This window comes from Palaemon carinicauda, chromosome 1 (genome assembly GCF_036898095.1).
Source record: "Palaemon carinicauda isolate YSFRI2023 chromosome 1, ASM3689809v2, whole genome shotgun sequence".
Lineage (NCBI taxonomy): Eukaryota > Metazoa > Arthropoda > Malacostraca > Decapoda > Palaemonidae > Palaemon > Palaemon carinicauda.
Window position 1 is genome coordinate 81,150,173 of NC_090725.1, and position 17,015 is coordinate 81,167,187.

At 43.4% G+C, this 17,015-nt stretch overlaps 1 protein-coding gene across 1 annotated transcript in view; it reads left to right on the forward strand.

The window, feature by feature from the left end:
- The first annotated feature begins 6,463 nt into the window (after positions 1-6,463).
- LOC137649732 (lysophosphatidylserine lipase ABHD12-like) overlaps positions 6,464-17,015 on the forward strand; it is a 63,366-nt gene continuing 52,814 nt past the window's right edge. Inside the window, exon 1 of the mRNA XM_068382711.1 lies at positions 6,464-6,474. Coding sequence (XP_068238812.1) covers positions 6,464-6,474 — 11 coding nt within the window. The remainder of the gene's footprint in view (positions 6,475-17,015) is intronic.

Consider the following 17,015-nt stretch of genomic DNA (forward strand, 5'->3'; position numbering starts at 1 on the left):
GCATAATTTTCCTTTTTCTATGTCGATCGTATATGTCAGAGTTTCAGTGATTTAGGTAACCGAGATCTCGTCTTGCCTAGGTAATCTAACCTAGGTGATATAGTATACTTTCGACATTTCCCCGGTTACCCTCGTGTGTTGGTTTATCAATTCATCAGAGATTGATATCTCCTAGAATTATTATATAACCGATACTCGTTTCTAGTAGAGATTTAACCCATGAAGGACGACGGGCGGCGCCGCCAAAGGACGACAACGGTTTATTGATATTTATAGAAAAAAGAAAAAAAACTGTAATTATATTATTTTTCACTCTAATATATAAGTATTTGGTATCATTGAAACCGCAAGAAGATGAGCTTTTTTAATAGGGCATTTATTGTTCAATACATTGTTAATTACTTTGGATATAAAAAAGAAATGTCTTTAGAAATCACAGCTGCTAAAAAATCGAAGTCACTTTGAAGCTGGATTATTACAAAACTTATTATTCCTAATTGTTATAACAGTGCTAATTTTGTAAAGAATGTAATTTTGAAAAAGTCCTAAAAAAAACAGAATATTCTATCCAGTAATAGCGTGGTAAAAAAAATTATATATCAACATATCAAGTGACAATTTTTCACCATTTGGTAATGCGGATTTACAAAAATATTACAGCGTTCATAATTATCTCTTGGATGGACTATCAGTATTTTGCTGATAGATGATATAAGCATTTAGAACTAAATCCAGAATTAATTTTTATTGTTCCTGTGAGTGATCATGATGTCTTTTGTGTTAGTAGGGCTTCTGCTAGAGGATGAACCAACAGGTTCAATGTCAAGATCGTCGTCATAAACATCGCTATTAGTAATATAATCATCATTATCATGCTCACTATGGCTGTCCAAATCATTAGCACTTGTTTCTGAATCATAAAGATAATCAATATCTTTTATTAATATCTTTTATCACGTCAACCAATAACAAAATCTCGATCGATAAGCCAAACGGCAACTACCCCCATCACCAACACGCATGCTTAGCACACTCCTATAACCTCAAAGTATAAGATTTTTGGCAACTTTGCTTTGTAAACGATCACTGATTGGTTAAAGTAGCCTGTGACGTCAATAGAAGGCGGAGCTAAAGGCATACGTATGAGGGAGAAAGGATGTAAAAAATGCATCCACAATATAGACGCTCGCAAGTTGATGGCAATTAATGCATCCATTATATGGACGGGTCGTCCTTCAGTCTTGTGCTGACAGTCGGCCGGCAGGGTGAATAGTCATTCCCCTGCTGACTAGGCTGCCGACATAGGAGGCTAGCCCTCCCTAGGCCGCACCTGAAGTGGTTGTATGATGCCGCCACCTTCTCCCTGTGGTCTAGTAGACTAGTCCTGTGCTCGCAGACCCTAGGCTGAAGAGTAATTATTCTTCTGAGGCCTAGGATGGTGCCGGCACTGGAACTCTGTGTCTCCCTTGTTGAGAGGAGGCGGCACTGCTGCCGTCCCCTTAACTGTATTGGCAGAACCTAGGTTGGAGAATAGAATTCTCCTGCCACCTAGGATGGCGCCGATACTGGAACAGAGTTTCTTAAGGGTGTGTAGGACCGGCAACCTTGCTGGCTCCTTCCACACCTCATACAGGGCCCTTTTCCCTCCCCCTCTGTTCTTTTGTGATGGCCGAGCCATTGGCTTACTTTGAGCCGTCGTCCTGCAACCTCACCGTTGCCGGTGGTTTGCGGGGGCCAGCCAGACTCCTTCTCTGCAGCTGTTGTCCGGCTGCTTGCGGCTATGCCAGCTACTGGCAGCCATGACAACTGCCGGCGGCCATGTTGGCTGCTGGCGGCCATGTGTTATACAAACTGTCGGCGGCTATGACGGCTGCTGGCGGCTATGCAAGCTGCTGGTAGCCATGTCATCTGTCGACAGTCATGACGGCTGGCGGCTGCTGGCAGCCATGATGGCTGATGGTAGGAAGTCCCTTCTGTCACCAAGGTTCTTCAGTCCTCCCTTGGACTGCTGGCCACAAGTTCTGTTGGCGGGGTATTAGCCTGGCCGGCGGTAGGCCGGCCAGACCGGCACAGATAGGTGCTGACTCAGCCGGCAGTACGCCGACTGTACCAGTGCTGCCGGGTGCTAGCCTGCCGGCTACGTGCCGACTGGACCTTGCCGGCGATGGTACTTGTGGCTGGATGAAGCCTGAGTGTTACATTCTCCCCTTCCAATTGAACCTTCTTTCTGGAGAAAGGCAGTAAATTAGACATTTACATCCTTAAATAGTGTATACATCCACAGTAATAGGCAGCCTTCACTCCATGCTGTCTCTCTCTCTTTTAGCTAGCATGCTGGCTGCGCTGGCAGGGACTAGCTATGCCGGCTGAATTACAGTACAGTATATGTTTATACAGGTAGTCAGTACATTTGCAGTGTAGGATATACTGCAGATAGAAAAACTATTGTATATATTATAATAGTAGTTATTTTCCAATATATCTTGGGTATCCTTGCCCGGGTGTTTGCTGAGACCAATCCTATATTGAAAGAATAGAATTTCTTCAATATTCTGATTAGAAATCAGTTTTCATATTACCCTATAATATCAAATATTTTAAAGGGCTGGTGGTATTACACTTCGAACCCTAAAAGGCTAGAACCCTTGTCCTTGAGTTTCCCTGATCAAAAAACTCTATGATTTAATATTGTAAGGGAGGTCACAGTAAATGGGCTGGGTAGGATACACAAATATATGTCTTTTATATATCCTAGTCCAGTCGACGTCATGCCGGCTGGACCGTGCCGTCAGATGCTTGCCACATTGGCAGCACACTGGCTGAACTACATTATGTATAATTATACAGTAGTTAGTATTTTGCAATATAGTATATACTGCAAACAGAAAACTATAGTATGATTATACAGTAGTTAGTTTCTAACATATTTTGGGTACCCTTGTGCGGGCTTCTGCTAGGACCGTTCCTTTATTGAAAGAATAGAATTCCTTCAATACTCTGATTAGAAATCAGTCATCCTTACCCCACAGTGTTAAGAATAAAAAGGGGCAGTGACTTGTACACTTCTCTACCCCTAGGGGTTAGAACCCTTTCGTTAGAGTTCCTTGATAGAGGAATCTCCTTATAGTTAATACTGAGGGGAGGTAACAGCAATTGCTTGCAGGGGATACACAAGTATGTGTCTCCCACTATCCCTTTCTAGCTTACTATCCTAAGCTATTTTAGTTAAAAGATGACTTTTACATATTGCTTATCAGTGAGATAATCAATTGTATACTCATTCTGCTTTCCTTTCTTTACAGGAGGAATCCCCAGATGACATGTGTTGCAGTCTTCTACAATATCAAGAGTAAGTGTTTTTATAGTCATAATACCTGCAGGTTCCATGCCTCCTGCAATATTAATTCTGAATCCCTGTATTATTGGAACCCTCAAGTTTGCAATGTATGTCGGACCTTAATGTCAGAGGGTTTCGAGAATCCCAAGTCGATAGAGTCTAGGGATGCAGCTCGTAACAAACTACGCAACTGGGTGATAGGCTTCCAGAAAATCTCTCGGGGACCATACCTACCTAATGATAGGATGTGAAACCTACTATTCCCGAAAGCAAGTAAGGAAATAGTGGTGCCCCAGGCACGATTCACACCTCCCTGCGGCCAGATACCCTTTGGGACGGAGGGCAGAAAGCCCCCACGGGAAGAGGTGGATAATGTCGTGTCGGAATTGCTTCCGTCTGTGCTGGCTCTAGAGCCATTAACATCGACATCTTCACCCTTTATCCCTCTATTAGACGAAATTGACCAATTATGGGCCCATATGAAAGGTCTATTAGAAAACTTTTGCAAACAAGACGAAAAGGAAGAGGCGAAATGCAAGATAGAGCTCTGTGAAGCTCCACTTGTCGGTCCCCAAGGGTCATACAAACGACCCAGAGACCAAGACCTACCGACATGCTCCAAAACCAATCCCTGGAAGTTTGCTGAGCTTATGCCAATTTTAAACGGCAAACTCTACATCTCGGAGAAGATGGGTGCTGTTCCTTTGGATAAGATCCAGTTTTGGCTAAGCTTTGAAGCTTTCCCTAATTGCTTCATTCGACTGAGACATGAACCAAAGTCAAGAAAAGAAACGGAACTGAAGGAGGTCATGATTCTCGACCATGATAAGGCACAGGCTATCTTGTCAAGTAGCCTGAGAAAGGCGGGTTACTCGATGTCGGAAGTATTCACACTAAGGACCCTGTTTCAAAAAGGGGTGTTCGCAGTCTTGTCAGACCTGAAAGATGTCTATTGGCAACTTCCAGTCAGTCATCCCCTCCCCTCCTACCTAGGATTCAAGTTACAGAGGATAACGTATGTCCTAGGAAAGATACTTGTCGGACTGAACACAGTCCTAAGTATCTTCACGGGATTAGCAGACACAATCACGCAAAAACTAAGCCTAGAAATGGTTCAGGCAACAATGTACCTGGACGAAAGGCTGGGGTGGGCAACACCCGAAGTGACTGGTCTATGAGCATCCAAGGAAGTGATCCGGTTCGTGGAACATCGGGGATGCAAGATAAGCTTAAAAAAGTCTCGATTCTCTCCAGCTCAAAGGCTTCAATGGTTGAAAAAACCATTGAAACCTGTGGTCACACCAACTCTCCTTTCCCTTGGGGATGTAAAAGGAGATCGCAGGGTCGGTCAATAGACTTTGGTAATCAGGCAGGATTCCAAGACACTAACTGGGAGGAGTTCTGAACTCTCCAGTTTGCAATAGTGACAGACCCAATGCTAAAAGCACAGCTGAAAGATGCGTTAAGAGTCTGGAGAAGATACGCATCAAACGCTCGAAGAGATCTAAAAAGACCGATATTGGTCCTTCCTTAATCGCTTCCCTAACAAGGGTCAAAGGCCAAAAGTCCCAAGACCATGTTGGTCCTGTCATGGGTGGGGAAACTCTTCACACTGATCAGACCTTCTAAGGCTGATCTGGGACACCGAAGTGATAATGAGACGTCAGAATCGACAATGCTAGAGAACGTCTCATACAGTCTAGGTGACGTTATCATGCCTTACCTAAAGGGATGGCACCTGTCAGCAGTTCATGTACAACCGATCCGCAATGTGACAGCGGATGCTCTACTTGGGCTCAAGCTGATAGAGTTAGAATGGTCCACAGACGCAGACCTTCTCTCTCCCAGATGGGAACAAGTCCCCGAGCTGCAGATCGACCTCTTCATCACGATCGTCTTCAAGAAACTACCTCGATATGTAGCCCCATACGAGGATCCTCTAGTGGAGATACAGACATCATGTCTCTAGTATAGAAGGAATGGACTCAGGAATTCCTGTTCATCCCATCCAATCTCCTGCTGAAGGTCCTCAACATGATGAGATCCTTCCAGGGAGGAGTGGCTCTGTTGGCTCCCAAGTAGCCCGAGAGCAATCTGTTCCCTTTAGTGAAGGAACTGAAGCTGAGGCTGGCCCTAGTTCTGAACCCAGGACTATCTCAAAAGGTTCAGAAGTTAATTGCCTTCGATTTATCACAGAGAACCCGAACCCTTCATTTCATGATTTTCTTGCCCTAGCGGTTAGGAAAAGATTTGGGATCTAAGAAGACAATATAGAGTTCTTAGAAGAATACAAGTCTAAGTCAACTAGAAGACAATATGAGTCTTCTTGGAAAAAGTGGGTTGCTTTTGTAAAAGCAAAAAGACCGAAAGAAATTTCAATGAACTTCTGTCTGTCCTTCTTTGTCCACCTTCATAATCAAGGTCTGGCGGCCAACATGATAACTACGTGCAAGTCAGCCTTGACTAGACCTCTTCTATATGCCTTTCAAGTGGATCTGGCGAATGAAATCTTTAATAAGATTCCGAAGGCATGTGCAAGGCTTAGGCCTGCAGCACCACCAAAGCCCATCTCATGGTCTTTGGACAAGGTCCTACATTATGCCTCATCTCTGAACAATGAAGATTGTTCCCTCAAGGATCTAACCCAAAAGGCTATTTTTCTGTTCACTATAGCCTCCAGGAATAGAGTTAGTGAAATCGTGGCCCTATCTAGAGATGAGGGCCACATTCAGTTCACAGAAGCGGGAGAACTGAGTCTCTTTCCTGATCCAACCTTTCTCGCTAAGAACGAGCTACCCACTAAGAGGTGGGGTCCCTGGAGAATCTGCCCTCTGAAGGAAGATGTCTTTCTATTTCCTGTAGAGTGTCTAAAGGTCTATCTTCGTAGAACTTCAGACTTCAGGGGAGGACAGCTCTTTAAAGGAGAAACCTGTGGATCAAATTTATCCCTAAAACAACTGAGGGCGAAGCTCGCCTACTTTATTCGCAGAGCAGATCCTGACAGTACTCCTGCAGGTCATGATCCGAGAAAAATTGCTTCATCACTGAACTTTTTTCAGTATATGGACTTTGAGCATTTTCGCTCATATACTGGATGAAAATCATCCAGGGTGTTCAACAAACACTATGCCAAGCAGGTAAGTCAGATGTTTAGAAAAGAACAGTCCTAGTGTCGCCAGGGTGACACTTAATAAACGGGGCATTGCACTGGAAGGTGTCAACACCTTTTCACCCGAATTGAAAAAGTCCCAATCAATTCACTGTTCATCGCAGCACTAGACGACAGGTTTCACCACACTACCTGCTGCCACCACAAAATGTTTCAACGCATGCACTTGCTTCGCATAATGTTTATAGAAAACCCTGGAGGATTTCCAACCAGTGTACGAGCAGAGATGCTCAAAGTCCATATACTGAAGGAAGTTCAGTGAGGAAGCAATTTTTCTCGGATCGTGACCTGCGGGTGTACTATCAGGATCCGCTCTGCGAATGAAGTAGGTGAGCTTTGCCCTCAGTTGTTTTAGGGATAAGTTTGATCCTGAGGTTTCGTCTTTGAAGAGCTGTCCTCCCTTGAAGTCTGAAGTTCTTCAAAGATAGACCTTTAGACACTCTACTGGACATAGAGAGACATCTTCCTTCAGAGGGCAGATTCTCCAAGGACCCCACCTTTTGATGGGTAGCTCGTTTTTGGCGAGAAAAGTAGGATCAGGAAAGAGATTCAGTTCTCCCACTTCTGTGAACAGAATATGGCCCTCGTCTCTTGATAGGGATACTATTTCACTAACTCTAGCCCCTGAGGTATAGCGAACAGGAATATCACTTTTTGTGTTAGATCCTTGAGAGAACAATCTTCATTGTTCAAGGTTGAAGCATAGTGTAAGACTTTGTCCAGAGACCATGAAATGGGCTTCGGAGGGGATGCTGGTTTATGTCTAGCGCATGCTTTCGGAATCTTGTTGAAAATTTCGTTCGCTAGGTCCACCTGGAAGGCGTATAGAAGAGGTCTAGTCAAAGCTGACTTACACGTAGTTATCATGGTGGCAGGCAAGCCTTGCTCGTGAAGGTGGATGAAGAAGGACAAGTAGAAGTCTATTGAGATTTCTTTCGGCCTGTTTGCTTTAACAAAAGCAACCCACCTTTTCCAAGATGATTCGTATTGTCTTCTGGTTGACTTTGACTTGTATTATTCTAGGAAGTCTATACTGCCTTTCGAGATCCCAAATCTTTTCTTGACTGCTAAGGCAAGAAATTCATGAGATGAAGGTTTTGGGTTCTCTGTGATGAAGCAAAGACAGTCTACTTCTGAACCAATTGGGATAGAGCTGGGTTCAGTAGAAGGACCAGCCTCAGTTTCAGTTCCATCACCAGAGGGAACCAATTGCTCTTGGGCCACTTGGAGGCCACTACTGCTGCAGTTCCCTTGAAGGATCTCAGCTTGTTGAGGACTTTCAGCAGGAGATTCGTTGGAAGGAACAGGTAGATCCAGGTCCATCAGTTCCAATCGAGGAACATGGTGTCCGTCGCTTCTGCCATCTCTTCTTTTTCGCTAAACGAAAGATGGCTAACATCACATGGTTGATGTGGGGCGATCTCGAGCCTTGTCGGTTCAGACATCTCACTATCACTTTGTTGTCCAAGACCAGCCTGATGTGGGCTGATCTGTGAGGGGATAGTTTTTTCAGCGTCAAGAGGACTGCCGTGGCCTCCAGAATATTCATGTGAAAGGTCTTGAACAGGGATGACCATGTTCCTTGGGCTTTCCTTTGATGGGAGTGACCTCCCCATCCTTCCGTCGAGGCATCCGTGTGGATAGTCACCGTTGGGGGAGGTGGTTGTAAGGGAACGGTCCTTGTTAGGCTCTTGACCTTCGACCACGGCTTGAGAAGTGATCGTAGTAAGGTCGATACTGGTCTCTGTAGATCTCTTCGAGCGTTTGATGCGTATCTTCTCCAGACTCCTGACGCATCTTTTAGCTGTGCTCTTAGCACTGGGTCTGTTACTGCTGCAAACTGGAGAGAGCCCAGTACTCTTTCCTGTTGGCGTCTTGAGATCCTGTTGGATTTCAGTAGTCTCTTGACAGAACCTGCGATCTCTCTCGTCTTCTTTGGTGGAATGGAGAGGCGGTGTGACTTCAAGTCCCAATGGATTCCCAGCCATTGAAACTCTTGAGCTGGAGAGAGGGGAGACTTTTTGTAGTTGATCTTGAATCTTAGATGTTCCAGGAACTGGATCACTTTCTTGGATGCTGCCCACACCAGCCAGTCGTCCAGGTATGCTGCTACCTGAACGCCTTCTAGGCGTAGTTGTTGCACGACTGCATCCGCAAGTTTCGTGAAGATCCTTGGGGCTATGTTTAGTCCGAAGGGCATGGCCCTGAAGACATACTTTGTCTTCTGTAACTTGAATCCTAGGTAGGAGGAGAGGGGGCGGCTGACTGGGAGGTGCCAGTAAGCATCTGCCAGGTCTATTGAGACTGTGTACGCCCCTTTCAGTAACAGGGTCCTGATGTGTTGAAGGGTTAACATCCTGAACTTGTTGTTCTCGATGAATTTGTTGAGTGGCGACAAGTCCAGAATGACTGTGAGTTTGTCTGAGTCCTTCTTGGGAACACAGAACAGCCTTCCCTGGAATTTGATGGGCTTTGCTTTCCTTATAACCTTTTTGTTCAAGAGTTCTAAGGTATATTCTTCCAGTAAGGGAGTGGAGTGTTGGAAGAATTGAGGAAATGAAGGTGGAGATCTGTTCCATTTCCATCCTAGTCCATTTTTGATTAGGCTGTAGGCCCAGGGATCGAAGGTCCAATGATCCTGAAAGTGTTGGAGTCTCCCTCCTACCTGTAGCATCTCATTGCTTAGGTGGTCCGGAGGGCTTGCCACCCTGACCGTGTCCTCCCCTGTCTCGTGAGGGGTGTTTTGAGGAGCCCCGTCTAGATCCTCTTCCTTTTGGATGAAAGGTAGTAGCGTGCCTCTCAAACCCTGGGTTGAAGGCTGGTGACTGGGCAACCAGCTGTTGAGGCACCACTTACGGTGGTCTGTGGCTGAGTGACCACTTGGGGCATTGCGGTCATGGTGACCGTGGGATGTTGGTGAGTAGGCCGAGAAGGTAGTCTTGGCTTCTTTGTCTTCCTCTTGGGTTGGGGACCAGCATCCAGGGAAGACTTCCTCTTTGAGGAGATGCCCCACTTTTGTAGAAGGTTCCTATTCGTGGCGGCTTTCTCAACTACCTCTTGGACCACTTCTTTTGGGAAGAGGTTCTTACCCCAGATACTGGCAGAAATCAGTTTCCTGGGTTCGTGTTTCACCATTGCAGCAGCAAACACGAACTCCCTACAGGCTCTCCTGGCCTTCATGAAGGCGTACAGGTTCTTTACGAGGGTGGCCATGTGCATCTTGGCCAGGACCGTGAGCATATCTGGGGTGCTGTTGTGGCTTGCTTACATCTCTATGCAGTTCTGGAGGGAAAGAGAAGTGGCTAGCCTCTTTTTTGTCTCTTGCTCCCTTCGCAAGAGAAAGTCCGATAGCTTCGGTGGGTTCTCGCTGAACTGCTGTCCCGCGATATCTGCTTCAAGCTTTCCTACTGAGAAGGTTAGGTGGACCTCCTTCCATTCGTTCTCATCCGTGGGCAAGGCCAGAGACAGAGGCCTACACTCCTCTAGTGTAGGGCATGGTTTGCCTGCCTCAGCCCCCTTGAGAACACTCTGAAAAGCCTTCAATGTGAAGGGGAAGGCTCTCAAAGAAGGAGCAAGAAAAGTAGGGTGTTTCTTTCTCAGTGCAGAAACTCACTAGTTAGTATAACCTGTCTTCTTCAGGCTACTTGTCAAGAGAGCTTGTGCCTTGTCGTGGTCGAATACCATGACTTCCTTTGGTTCCGTCTCCTCTTTTGACACTGGTTCACGCTTCAGCCGGATGAAGCACTCCGGGTAAGCGTTGAAGTTCAGCCAGAACTCAATGTCGTCCAGGTGGACGGCTCCCAACTTCTCCGAAATGTAGAGTTTGCTGTTGGTGATAGACATAAACTCCGCATACCTCCAGGGATTGATCTCGGAGCAGGGTGGCAGGTCTTGTACTCTGGTTCGCTTATAAGACCCTCGGGAGGTGACGATCCGAGTCGCTTCGCGAAACTCTCTCGTCATCTTTTCTTGCCTTTCTACGTTCTCCTTCTGTAGACCCTCTGAATGAGAGAATGCCTTGATGAAGTCATTGAGCTTCAGCACGGCATTTCATTCCCGTGCTGAATCTTGGTGACGGGCAAGAGGGCTCTCGAACTTGGGGAAATTGCTCCCCCAGTTCGAATCTAAATTTCTCTCTTTCATCTTTTTCTTCCTCTTTATATGGCTTCAACCTTCTCCTAATATTATAAACTTTCCTTCATGTTGCTGTCCCAACCCTATGAGTAAAATTTCCCATATGTATGTGTATATATTTACATATATATGTGTGTTTATTATTTTTTTTCTCTCTCTTTTTTTATGGCATGGATGTTTCTACAACTGTTATTGCCACTTGGGCGGATGTTTATACATCCGGTATTGCTGCCTGCTTTGATGAATGGGAAAGGTGTCACGGTTGGGAGGTGTTTGTGCTCAAAGCTATATGTGAGAGTATTGGATGATCTCAGCCATCCCGAAGATGGTTTGGACCTTTTTGGCGGAACTATTCTCAAGTGTTGGGTCTTCGGAATCCAGGGGGATCCAACGCTTGGGGTAGGACTCTCGGCTTTTGGCCGGAAGCCCGTCATTACAGATATGGGGAGGATGATTCCATAGTTTCTTGGTCTCAGTCCTAACAGGCGGGTTCAGCTTACACCTGTGCCTCTATATCTGTTTTGATGCTATCCTTCGGGTAGGGTATGAAGTGGACCATCTGGGAAGTATACTCTCACTGTGCCGGTAGTGGAGAGTGTAAATTTCCTTCCCAACATGTGATGCCTTAATGTTCTCAAGCAGGTAAATCAAACTTCAAAAAATCACTCTTCTCTCTTCTTTTTTATGATGGATTCTTGTGAAAATGACCCCACCTCCCCTGGATATGCTGACTCGCCCCCGGCACTGTTGACGACCTCTGGCAATTCATTTAAAGAAAACTCCGTTGACGACGTAGGAACTAAAAAGGACTATTCTTTAAACACTCGGAAAAAGGGTAATTTGGGCAACACAGGAAAATTGAATGTCCTGCACATTACCCAAATCCCATTAGAAACTAATTATGATATGCTACATAAAATATTTGAGTGTTATGGATTAATAAAAGAAATTAGAATGAAACTTCAAGATGATAATTGGGAATCTTGGTTATCATTTAATTGTCATGAGGAAGCATTTAATGCAAGCCGTAATATTGTTGATATTAAAGTAGGTAATATGAGTGTTAAGGGTGCTCTGTGTGATGGGGCACCTAAAGATCTGGATGTCTACAGACCAGCAGACTGGGCTGATAAAGATATAGAGGCAGATATGCCATCCCAAAGAAAGCCAAAACCACCAATGTGGCTTCTTGCTCAATCTGTAGGAGGTACGGAAAATTATTTCAAGGTCTGCAAATTTCTTCAGAGGAAGGTAGGTACGATCGCACCTGGAGATATATCTCGATTCGGTAAGAAAAGTTACCTGATAAAGGCCAAGTCATATACACAGTCTGTTATACTGTCCAATTTGAAGACAGTAAATGATGATATAAAATTGGACATCAAACCCCATCTAAACTTTAGCTATGGAAGGGGAGTGGTTTTTAATAGGGATCTGTATGAATTTACTGAAGAAGAGATATTGACTGTGTCCTCTATCAGTGTGGAAAGTACATAAAGTACCTGGAACATCAATGATTGTTCTTACTTTCCAGGATGCCGATGTACCTTCCCACATAGACATAGAAAATGAAAGGATCAGAGTTCAACCTTTCAAGCAAAAGCCACTGCAATGTTATAATTGCTTTAAATTTGGACATCCTTCCAAAGTTTGCAATAGTGAAAGAATTTGTAATACTTGCTCCAATATTTACCATGGGGAATGTACAGTTGAGGCAAGGTGCTCAAACTGCAACTCTAATCATAAATCTAATGATAGGAGCTGCCAGTTTTATAAGTTAGAAGAGGCTGCCCTCAATAAATCAATTATTGAACATGTAAGCGTGGGGCATGCCAAGAGATTATTAAATAAATCTAACACTTATGCAAAGACATTAAAAACAGGAGAAAAAGTTCCTCGGGAATCATCTCGCCCACCTACTACTGTAGGTAGTTCTCGAAAAAGGAATTCACCATCTATTGATAAAGTGCTGCATAAGACAAGAATATCTCCTAAAGATTTATCATTGAGTATCAACCAAAAGACATTGCCCACCACTATCAAACCTTTGTCCCCCATTACAAAGGATAGTACTAACCTCTCCCAGGCCATATCCTTGCCTGATTTAATGGAGATTCCACCTGACACCAAGTTATCAGGTGTACCTGTAGTGGGGAAGGTACAAAAACCTGGTAACTCACAACCTACTAATCGTAAAAGAGAGAGACCTCCATCTCTCTCACCCCCTTCCATAAGAAATACTAGAATTATGACATCAAATAAATATGATGTTTTGTCTGTTGATGTTGCCGATCAACCAGAAGATAATTTAAATAAATCAGAAATTCAAGTTGAGGTCCACCATCCCCCTCAACAAATAGATAAAAAAGATACAAAGAAAAACACCAACGTAAAACCCAACATAACAAGACCACCTCTGAAGAAACCTACAGGTAATAATGTTAGATTAAAGACTGCTAATGGGAAGACCTCATCCAAGATGTCTTCCAGAAATAATCCATAGTTTTTTCCTCCATTTTGCAATGGAACTGTCAGGGTTTGAGGGCGAAATATGAAGAACTTAAGCTCCTAATTCATGAACATTCCCCCATAATTGTATGTCTACAGGAAAGTATGCTTGATTCTAACACTCCTAGTCCTCGAGAGTATGTTAGCTATAGAACACCATATAATCAACAAGCAGGGAGCCATGGCGGAAGTCTCATGTACATTCGTCGAGATGTTCCCCAAATACCCATGTCTATACGTACAACCCTGCAGGCAGTTGTTGTACAAATTGATATAGGGAGAAAATATACAATATGCTCTCTGTACTTACCTCCAAATGATAATATTTTATATGATGATTTAGTAGAGGTCATTCAACAACTCCCTCAACCTTTTCTCTTACTGGGAGATATGAATGGTAGACATCCTTTATGGGGTGATATTTTAGCAAACACAAGGGGCAATATTATCTCATCAATTGTGGAGAATGAGGATGTGGGACTCCTTAATACAGGAGAGCCCACACACTTCCATGTTCAGACAGGTACTTTGTCATGCATTGACCTTTCAATTGTAAGCTCTATCTGCCTTCTTGATTTTGATTGGAGGACATTAGATGATTGGCATACTAGTGATCATGCACCAATCATTATAAACACCAACAAGGGTCCGCCTTTGCAAAGATCGCCACGTTGGAATCTAGACAAGGCAGACTGGGTTAAATTTTCCGAGCTAAGTGAAATCGAAGGGAGAGCAGAACAGTTTGAAAGTGTTGATGATGCCATAGACCTACTGAATGGAACTCTTCATACAGCAGGAGTCAATTCAATTCCCAAAACAACAGGGTTATTCAAACGACGACCAGTCCCGTGGTGGTCTTCAGAACTAACTGCACTCCACAGAGCCACAAGAAGATCTCTAACACGATTGCGTAGATGCAGAACTGATGAGAATTTAACTATGTACAAGAAATGTAGAGCACAGTTCCGTCGTGCCATGAAAGAAGCAAGACGCCAGTCATGGATGTCTTTTGTTTCCTCCATTAACAGTAGAACACCACCATCTTCTGTGTGGAGGAAAGTAAAAAAGATAGCTGGCAAATTCACCCCCAACCCACCACCAGTGTTGAAGGTGAATGGCCAGTATGTAACTGAAGCAAATGAAGTTAGCAATGCCCTGGCTAATCATTTTTCAAATGTATCCAGCAAGTGTGAAGGAGCCCCTGGTCACCTGTATAGGAGCACTGAAGAAAAGAAAATTTTAAATTTTGCAACAAGAAGGGAAGAGTCGTATAATTCTCCTTTCACTGAAAGAGAATTTGATTCCGCACTTGCTCATTGCAACGATACAGCCCCTGGACCCGATGGAATTCCATATGCAATGATTAAACATGTACATTTTAATGCAAAGCTATTTATTTTAAGCATTATTTTAGCCTTTTTAAAACCCGGTAAAGACAAGTTTTTAGCAGCAAACTATCGTCCTATTGCATTGACATCTTGTTTATGTAAAATCATGGAGAAGATGGTCAATGCAAGGCTGATATGGTACCTTGAAAAGAAAGGTATTTTATCACCGATTCAATGTGGATTCCGAAAAATGCACTCAACGACTGATGTGTTGATACGACTTGAGTCTTCTATTTGTGAAGCCTTTGCTTCCAAACAGCACCATGTTACAGTATTTTTTGACCTTGAAAAGGCATATGATACCACATGGAGATATGGTATTCTTAAAACCATTCATGAATTGGGATTGAGAGGAGAGCTGCCACTATTTATTCAGGCATTTCTTTCACGTAGAGTTTTTCAAGTGAGAGTGGGGGAAACTCTATCAGAGAGTAAGTGCCAGGAAGAAGGAGTTCCTCAGGGTAGTGTGCTGAGTGTAACCCTTTTTGCACTAGCAATTAATGGGATATCCTCAGCCATTCCCCAGGATGTTCTCTCAACATTATTTGTGGATGATCTCTCAATATCATTTGCTGGCACTAGAATGGCAATGGTTGAGAGAAAAATCCAGCTCTCTATTGATAAAATTATCCAGTGGGCTGACATGAATGGATTTAAGTTCTCGACAAGTAAAACTACCATTGTCCATTTTTGTCGTATCCGAGGAGTACATCCAGACCCGGATATATACATTAAAGGTCAACGGATACCATGTGTATCGGAAACCAAATTTTTAGGTTTGATATTTGACTGTAAACTTACATGGGTTTCTCACCTAAAAGCGCTAAAAGCTAAATGTGTTGAAGCTCTGAATATCTTAAAAGTATTGTCCCATACATCATGGGGGGCAGACCGCAATACTATTTTAAAATTATACAAGGCCTTGATTTTTTCCAAAATTAGTTATGGTTGTGAGGTATATTCTTCAGCCACCCCAAGCCGGTTAAAAATATTAGATTCGATACATCATGCAGGTATTAGATTGTCTACTGGAGCTTTTAAAACCTCGCCTATCCCAAGTCTCCTTGTTGATGCTGGAGAGTTACCTCTAGACCTTTACCGAATGTCTTCCATTCTTCGGTATTGGTTTAGATTGCAAAGACTCCCTAACTCTCTAGCCTTTCAGACTGCAAGCCTTGTAAGACACGCATCATACTTTGAGTTGCACCCAAAATCTCCTCAACCTTATGGCTTTCGGGTGAAACGATTATTAAATAGTCTGGATATAATTAGAAATAAGGTACTTCCATTCAAGGTATCATCAATGCCTCCATGGAAGTTACCAGAGATATCTTTTTGTAAATATTTTATTGGAGATAAGAAGAATATGTCAGACATAGAAGCCAGGTCTCTTTTTAATGAACATGTTAAAGAACATAGAGGATCAACTTTTATCTATACAGATGGCTCCAAATCTGATGCTGGCGTTGGATTTGGAGTACATAGTAATGGTTTTAATTGTAGAGGTGCACTTCCTCTGACCGCTTCCATATTTACTGCCGAACTGTATGGCATATTAACCGCTATTGAGAAAATAGCGTTGGAGAAGGAGGGTAATTTTTCAATTTTTAGTGATGCAAGGAGTGTCCTTCAAGCTATGGAAGTTTTTAATTCTAATAACCCTCTAGTTTTAAAGATTTTAGAATGGCTTTTCATTATTGGACGGAGAGGTATAACAGTTCAATTTTGTTGGGTTCCAGCACATGTAGGTGTGTCCGGGAATGAGAAGGCAGATTCACTGGCTAAGGAGGCTGCATCCGAGTTGCTGCCAAGAAGGTATCCCATTCCCTGTAATGATTTCTTACCTGACATCAAGAAATTGGTTTGCAATAAATGGCAACAGCAATGGGATAGTCAAGATGTCAATAAAATGAGGGAAGTAACAAATGACATATCTCTTTGGAGGTATAATATGATGCCCCGAAAATGGGAGACGTCTCTTTGTCGTCTCCGTATTGGTCACACTCGGTTGACACATGAGTTTCTGCTGAAGGGCCAACACCAACCGTATTGTGACAACTGTTTAGTACCTCTAACAGTAAGGCATTTGTTGACCGAATGCCCCAATTACAACATCTTGCGGAATAGATATTTGTTTGAGGCTCGAGGTGAGGGTGGCAGGTTCATCCTTGCCAAGATTCTTGGAAATGATGTGTCCTACCATGCAAGTGGCATTTTTAGATTTCTTTCAGAAGCAGGTCTTCTGAAAAATATTTAACTTTTATGACATTCAATATTTATGATTTTAATTGAATACTCTTTAATTTTTTATTTTATTTAATTTTTTACTTTTGTATACATAAATTAAATGTTACCGGCGTCAATGACCTTAGATGTCAGGATGCCTGAAAACTTTAAATCATTCATTCATTCATTCCTTCTGTAGATTCTCCATTAGGGCGGTAATGTGGGCCAAAACTGCCAGACCCATTGCGTCCAA